This window comes from Somniosus microcephalus, chromosome 3 (assembly GCF_052327205.1).
Source record: "Somniosus microcephalus isolate GS21.2 chromosome 3, FLI_Smic_1.0, whole genome shotgun sequence".
NCBI lineage: Eukaryota > Metazoa > Chordata > Chondrichthyes > Squaliformes > Somniosidae > Somniosus > Somniosus microcephalus.
This window is the reverse complement of record NC_140989.1, coordinates 115910095-115918390: the sequence shown is the minus strand read 5'-3', so window position 1 is coordinate 115918390 and position 8296 is coordinate 115910095. Positions and strand designations below refer to the sequence as shown.

At 46.9% G+C, this 8296-nt stretch overlaps 1 protein-coding gene across 3 annotated transcripts in view; it reads right to left on the bottom strand.

Moving 5' to 3' along the window:
• The window catches only part of zdhhc14 (zDHHC palmitoyltransferase 14), a 251958-nt gene that overhangs the window by 47324 nt on the left and 196338 nt on the right, over positions 1-8296 (bottom strand). For all 3 annotated transcript variants that reach the window (XM_085981519.1, XM_085981520.1, XM_085981521.1), the window contains one exon: positions 4495-4597. In XM_085981519.1, the coding sequence (XP_085837645.1) occupies positions 4495-4597 (103 nt within the window). The remainder of the gene's footprint in view (positions 1-4494; positions 4598-8296) is intronic.

Genomic DNA, 8296 nt, shown 5'->3' with positions numbered 1-8296 from the left:
GGGAGAGGGGGAAGAGGTAGGAGGGGGAGGGGGGGGAGAGGGGGGTAGGAGGGGGAAGAGGTAGGAGGGGGGAGGGGGGAAGAGGTAGGAGGGGGAGGAGGGGGGAAGAGGGAGGGAGGGAGGAAGAGGTAGGAGGGGGGGGGAAGAGGTAGGAGGGAGTCGGCGTTTCATCAATTAGGGGCATTTCCTAATTAAGAAAAAGTCACAGAAATGGATACAGATTTATTGGCATCATTCGAACAACCAGCAAAGATTCAGCATCAAACTATGTCTGAGTTTCTGCTTCACACAGGCGGTCAGAAGCTGCAACGTAAGACTTCAAGCATTACTAACTACACCCTGGATCCCAAATATTAACCAGAATTATATTCAATGTTAGAAGTATTTTAAACTACATAAAATTTAAATGTGGAACAAGTAACAGTGTTTTGAAATTATTAAATCGCAGATTAAAAGCCTTAAGAAAGTGGCTCCTGATTCTTCCGGTCAGAGGGTAGCTGGCTTCATTGTCCTATAACACAGTCATCGCAATATAACCCACGGTCACCCGCGGCTGGGCTCTAAGTCCAAGCCCTTCCCCGCGGTCTCAACCGTCCCGCCGACCTCACAAAATGGCGGCCGCGCCCTTCACCCACCGGGCTGAGTCCAGCCCCTTCCCTCACTCTCACTTTCCCCCTCTCTGTCTCTCTCTCCTTCCCTCTCTCTCTTTCTCTCCTTCCCCCCCCTCTCTCTCTCCTTCCCCCCAGTCTCTCGCTCTCTCTCCTTCCCCCCCAGTCTCTCTCTCGCTCTCTTCCTTCCCCCAAGTCTCTCTCTCTCTCTCTCCTTCCCCCCAGTCGCTCTCTCTCTTCCCCCCAGTCGCTCTCTCTCTTCCCCCCAGTCGCTTTCTATCTTCCCCCCAGTCGCTCTCCCCTCTTCCCCCCAGTCGCTCTCTCTCTCTCTCTTCCAACAACAACATGCCCTCAAAAAACCCTCGGCACCGCCGGGCACTCCAGCTAGTCTATATATAAAAGGATAGATCTGTCTATCTGTCTGTCTGTCCGGCTATACACTCTAAAGTTATAGAGCGTACCTACACATGCGTTACATCAAAAGAAAGCTTACGATTCCGGAACGGTCATAAGCGTATTTACGTTTCGGTGAGACAAAAATTGCAGCCGCGGTATCCAAAAAACGTTCAAAATTCCGCTCATTATCCGCTCATTAGCATAGAGTGACAGCATAGAGTGACATTAAGGTCGACCAATCGTACGGTCGACCAATCGCTGCGTGGCGGGGGCGGGTTCGTCGCGCATGCGGGCGGAGCCCGCCTAGAGTCGAGTGACAGGACGATTGACCAATCCTACGCTTCGGTGACAGGACGATTGACCAATCGGTGCGTGTGTGGGCGGGCCTTATCGTTCTGAACCGAGGTGAGTAGCCGCCATCTTGCTTCCATTCTTTTTCCCGCTTTCTGCGTGTTTCTTTTCAAATCTACATTTCCAGCAAAAAAAAATTGCTTTTATTAAACTGTTTTAAAAAAAAGTTCATTCATTTGTAAATATTTTCTCTAACCTGATGATTCTTTTTCCTACCTTTCCCCATTTTTGTAAGGCCTAAAAGCCTAGGCCTGAAAGCCTGGGCCTCTCCTGCCCAGTCACGCCCGACATCTCTCTCACTCTCTCTCACACACTCCCAGTCAGCACCAACCAGATCGCTCGCCGCCATCTTTGATCATGGCAGCACTTCAATGTGGTGGGAACAACGGCGCCATATTTGATCCTGGCGGCAGGGCAATTGCCTCCTGACGCCATCTTTGATCATGGCGGCACTTCAATGTGGGCCCGAACAGTGCCATCTTTGATCATGGCGGCACTTCAATGTGGGAAACAACAGTTCCATCTTTAGTCTGGGCTGCCCGGTTTCTTCCTCCTTCCCTACCCCCCGCCCCTCCTCCCCTCCCCCCCTCCCCCATCCTCCCCCCCTCCCCTTCCTCCCCCCCCTTCCTCCCTCCCTCCCCCCTCCCCTTCCTCCCCCCTTCCCCCAGTCGCTCTCTCTCTTCCCCCCAGTCGCTCTCTCTCTTCCCCCCCAGTCGCTCTCTCTCTTCCCCCTCCCAGTCGCTCTCTCTTCCCCCCCAGTCGCTCTCTCTTCCCCCCGCAGTCGCTCTCTCTCTTCCCCCCGCAGTCGCTCTCTCTCTCTCTCCCCCCCAGTCGCTCTCTCTCTTCCCCCCCGCCAGCCACTCTCTCTCTTCCCCCCCCAGTCGCTCTCTCTCTTCCCACCCAGTCGCGCTCTCTCTTCCCCCCCAGTCGCTCTCTCTCTTCCCCCCCAGTCGCTTTCTCTCTTCCCCCCCCAGTCGCTCTCTCTCTCTTCCCCCCCAGTCGCTCTCTCTCTTCCCCCCAGTCGCTCTCTCTCTTCCCCCCCAGTCGCTCTCTCTCTTCCCCCCCAGTCGCTCTCTCTCTTCCAACAACAACATGCCCCTCGAAAAAAGCCTCGGCACCCGCCAGGCACTCCAGCTAGTTAACTATAAATTGTTACTTTTGCCTGGATAACTCCTTTCTTATCTTATCTCATCCAGCCGAAATACTCAAAGATGTCTCTTCCTGTGTCAGTAGAAATCCATACGAAGTACAGAAAATTGTGTATATGCATATACGCTAACTTATTTTACCCAAACTTATTTTACCCATAATGCATACTATATCAGCCACTTAATGTTAATAACTCTAAAACCTACAATAATTAATGATTTACATACTCGCCATGGATAGAAGTACTCTCAGTCTTCTTTACATTTCCTTCTCCCCACGGCTCCTGAAGCTAGTGATCATCCTAGGAGTATGGATACTCATTCTAGTAGCCCATTGTTTGGGTTGAGACAGTGGCCTAGAAATTCGGTGGGCTGCGCCACCAGTTAGCGCCTAAAGAGGGCACTCAGTGGCTTTAGCGCCACTGGCCACGCCTCCCGCGATATTTAGCTGGGGCGCTAATGGCGGCGTTAGCCTGTTGCGCTGCGCCACCACCGATGACGTCATCGGTATGTGCGCTCAGCGCCCCCGATCACGATATATTTGGTAGCGCCTGCCTCTGTAGCGCCGTTCGCAAATCGCGCCCGGTTTACGGGGCCTACCTGTGGCGGGAATGGCGCAAATTAAGGTGGAGGTGCGGGGCGGCCATTTTTTTTCGGCGGCCGCCTGCCAGCAACTCCGTCCCCGGCCTCCTGACCTCCCCCCCGCGGCAGTGCCGGCTGTTTTCCGAGAGCCCGGCACTTCTCCTCGGTGCCGGGCTCTTTTGCCGGCACTTGCGATCTCTGATCGTGCTGGTGCAGGCCCCTCCCCCATTAAGAATGGGAGAAAGGCCTGCCAGTACCCGCAGCGCGCCGTGCCGCAGCGTGTGGCGCTGCAGCACGTTGCGCTGCGGATATTCAGTTTCAGCGCCCTAAGAGGGACGTGGAGCGCCTCGAGCAGCGCCCAGTGTCCCTCTTGGGGTGCACAAGCTGAAATTTCCGGCGGTCGCAACTGCTCCGATCGCAGCGGTAATTCCGGCGCCCAGGCGAGCTGGGCGCGCCCGTTTGCGACTCCACACCGAATTTTCTCCCCCCAGTAAGTTTTGCTGGGCTTTGTGACCATGGAAACATCCTCTTGGCTAAAACTACTTATGCCCTTCCTAGACTCCAAGGATGCAGTTAGTAACTGTACAATGGCTGGGAGTGGGAACCCTGGCTAATGTTGCTCTTCCTTGCCCCAGGGCAGTGAGGCATCCCCAAAGGGCACCAACTAACACAGCATAGAGCAGGGACCCACTGACCAATTGAGGAAGTTCTTCTTTCAATTTCTGTTATCACACCTCAAGTCTGTAAAGGAAAATGCTATCCTTATTCTCCTTCGATGCATTGCATACGTTATCACAGAAATCACAGAAACCCCACAGTGCAGATAGAGGCCATTTCGGCCCATCGAGTCTGCACCGACACATATCCCACCCGATCCCCGTAACCCCTACACCAACACATATCCCACCCTATCCCCATAACCCCACGTATTTAATCCCCCTAACACTAAGGGTCAATTTATCATAGCCAATCAACCTAACCTGCACATCTTTGGACTGTGGGAGGAAACCGGAGCACCCGGAGGAAACCCACGCAAACACGGGGAGAATGTGCAAACTCCACACAGACAGTCGCCCGACTGTTATAATGTTATTATGGCATGTGATTGCTGGTACCCCAAATCCTTCATTATCAACCGAAGTACAGGTCTGTTTTTTTGTATTGATCACCAAATGGGAATTTTCGGATAAATCAGGCTAGTAACTAAGTTAGTTGAAAGTCATTTTCAAATAAGATGGGTTAAGCAAATTGCGGCTACAGATGGCCAAGCTAAATACTGCAGACATCACAATCTGCTTGGTCATTTTGTTCATCAAAGTACACCAGGAACTGATAAATATTACTAAGTACTGAGGACGAAAATTAGAGTGCACGTACGTTTCTTGTATGAAATGATCCAAAATACTTACATCTTCATTTGTGGTCTGATTTGAGCTGATCAGATACGTATGAAATCCTGACAGGCCAAGGATTGACCAAACAGAGAAGAAACAAACAACGGCCTCCAGCACAGTAATAATGGAGTCAAGGAGTGACAATGAAATATGACTGAGAAAGAAACAAAAAGTGTATGTTCTGGAATTCAACCTGGTGTATGTGCAGGGCATCAGTCTTAAAAAGGTATGGTACAACTAGTAAATACAACCTTTAAAAATACATATACAAAATATTGTTGGGGGAACATTAAGTTGCAGCTCCTTCTGCCAAAAGGTTTGTTGTACAAACACACCATTTAAGACATGTCTAAAGTAAAATTTACCAAAAATGAGTAGTTACGTTGCAGCTTTATAACTAATATAACTCACATAAAAAAATAATAAAACCCTTTATTCCATTTTTTGACAAGGTGGGTGGGCAGATAATTTGCTACAAGGACTCTTCCAATAGCACTCCAAGCTTCAGGGATACATAGAATGGGAGCCCAGCTTAACTCACTTACTGATTTGATCCAATTCCTATAAGAAATTATTTCCCTTCCCTTCCAGCCCAATTGTTCTGGCTGAAATCAGAAGAAATACAGAGAACTAAAGGAGTGAACAGACAACATGGTGCAGCATCTTAGTACACCAATTCATTGTGCCTACAAGTGTCCTGTAATTCACTTTCAATCCCTAATGGTGGGACCTGCTTTGGTTACTTCAAAAAAAACATCTGGAAACATACTACCATTTCTGAATGTTAGCAGTGGGCTCTGCAGTTCAGGTATGGCACATGCAAACTGAAAAAACAGTCCTGGATTAGGCTAGAAATGAGGGATGCATGTTAATCTTGCCGTGGCCAAAACAGCCACATGGTGGTGTTGAAGCAGGCTGAGAGACATCTTCTGCACTTCTGACAGTTCCTCCTTTGACAGCAGTTATCAATAGGTACTTCAGTTAGTGAAATAATATCAGCTAAAAAATTCAAAAATCAAATTAAGTAAGAAAGGATCACTGTCACTGCTGGTGAAAACTTCAAAGTGGGAACAAAAACTGTAAGTAGCACATGTTGAATTTTCATCAGAGCTCAGTTCTGTTCTGTTTATAGTTTGAAAATGTCTTTGCTGGTATAATTTCACAGACCAGTACACCCATCGTTTACTACCATTAGCGTGGTCTTATTAGAAGGGCCTAAGGATTGGTTCATCACTGGTTTAAAATTTAATCTTAAATATCTATTATTGTTGGATTTTTTTGTTTGGAGGAATGCTAACTCTGCTTTAAAAACATACATTCCCAAGAATGCAGCCTAACTTCATCTGTCATTTTATTTTTTCCTAAAATAATCATCTTAGACAACTCAACAGCAGGGTCGCCATTAAAAGATTTAATTAAAGATCCTATGTTGCTTCTGACTAAAATTACATTAACTGGAAAAAGAACTGGGTAGCATATTAACCAGGCTGCTTCTGCCATCACAATGGGCTGAATCTTGCTGGAAAAATAACAGCGTGTTAACGACGCATGCCATTATGAATGTGGAAATCGGCCAGCAAGTTCAGGAGAATAAGAGATCCTCCGTGAGTTACAAATCTCCAGAACTTGCTGGTCGATTTACGCAGCATGCTTCACAAAAACGGCACCTCACCCTTAACTTCTCCGTTATTTTTAAGAACTTGCTAGATTTGCACATTAATTGCCCAGTAAACTTGACACAGAAAGTTAGGGCTGGTGATTAAGAGCTTAAGTACCATGTGGTAACTGCTAATGCAATGCCAATCAACCTCTCTGGCTCAGAAAGGAAACCATTTAAAATGTTAAATCTCTTTTCTGCATCTAGTAAATTCTTCTTAGAGATTTAAAAGCTTTCAAATTTTTTTTTACTTTTCCTTTCGGTCTCTTTTTCTCTCTCTCTCTCTTAATCCAATCTTTCCCTCTCTTTCTGTATCTAATTTGACTTTAAATCATAAGAACATAAGAAATAGGAGCAGGAGCAGGCCAATCGGCCCCTCGAGCCTGCTCCGCCATTCAATAAGATCATGGCTGATCTGATCCTAACCGCCAATCTACTATCACAGAACCATCTCCTGAATCTAACAGAAGTAGACACACGAAATAGGAGCAGGATCAGGCTACATGGCCTCTGGGCCCGCTCCGCTACCCACAGGGCCATGACCGATCCGAACCTAGACTCATGTCCAAATTCCTGCCCGCTCCCCATAACCCTTTACTTCTAGGAAACTGTCTATTTCTGTTTTAAATTTATGTAATGATGTAGCTTCTACAGCTTTTTGGGGCAGCATATTCCATGGACCTACCACCCTCTGAGTGAAGTAGTTCCTCCTCATCTCAGTTTTGAAAGAGCAGCCCCTTATTCTAAGACTATGCCCCCTAGTTCTAGTTTCACCCATCATCGGGAACATCTTCCCCGCATCCACCCGATCCAACCCCTTCACAATCTTATATGTTTCAATAAGATCGCCTCTCATTCTTCTGAACTCCAATGAGTAGAGTCCCAATCTACTCAACCTCTCCTCATATGTCCATCCCCTCATCCCCGGGATTAACCGAGTGAACCTTCTTTGTACTGATTCGAGAGCAAGTATGTCTTTTCTTAAGTATGGACACCAAAACTGTATGCAGTATTCCAGGTGTGGTCTCACCAATACCATGTACAACTGAAGCAATACCTCCCTATTCTTATATTCTATCCCCCTAGCAATGAAAGCCAACATTCCATTGGCCTTCTTAATCACTTGCTGCACCTGCATACTAACCTTTTGAGTTTCGTGCACCAGGACCCCCAGATCCCTTTGTACTTCAGTACTTTCCAGTTTCTTGACATTAAGATAATAACTTGCTCTACGATTTTTCCTGCCAAAGTGCATAACCTCACACTTTCCAGTATTGTATTCCATCTGCCAAATCTCTGCCCACTTACTTAGCCTGTCTATGTCCCCTTGCAGGTTTTTTATGTCCTCCTCACTCACTACTTTCCCTCCCATCTTTGTATCATCTGCAAACTTTGATATGTTACACTCGGTCCCCTCCTCCAAATCGTTAATATAGATTGTAAAGAGTTGGGGACCCAGCACTGACCCCTGCGGAACACCACTAGTTACTGATTGTCAGTCTGAGAATGAACCATTTATCCCAACTCTCTGCCTTCTGTTAGATAGCCAATGCTCTATCCATGCCAGAATATTACCCCCAATCCCGTGATTTTTTATCTTAAGCAATAATCTTTTGTGTGGCACCTTGTCAAATGCCTTTTGGAAGTCTAAATACACTACGTCCACTGGTTCCCCTTTATCCACCCTATATGTTACTTCCTCAAAGAACTCCAGCAAATTTGTCAAACATGACTTCCCTTTCATAAAACCATGCTGACTTTGTCCTATTAAATTATGATTATCCAAATGTCCTGTTACTGTCTCCTTAATAATGGACTCCAATATTTTACCTACCACAGATGTTAGGCTAACCGGTCTATAGTTTCCAGCCTTCTGTCTACTGCCCTTTTTAAATAAGGGCGTTACATTAGCAGTTTTCCAGTCTGCCGGGACCTTTGCTGAGTCCAGGGAGTTTTGGAAAATTATTACCAATGCATCCACAATCCCTACCGCCACTTCCCTCATTTACATTTAAGGAGTTATTTTACAACTTCCAAAAAATATATATTCCACTGAGAAGAAAAGGGTGTAAAAGAAAAGACAGCCATCCGTGGCTAAGTAAAGAAATTAAGGATAGTATTCGACTAAAAACAAGGGCATATAAGGTAGCCAAATCTAGT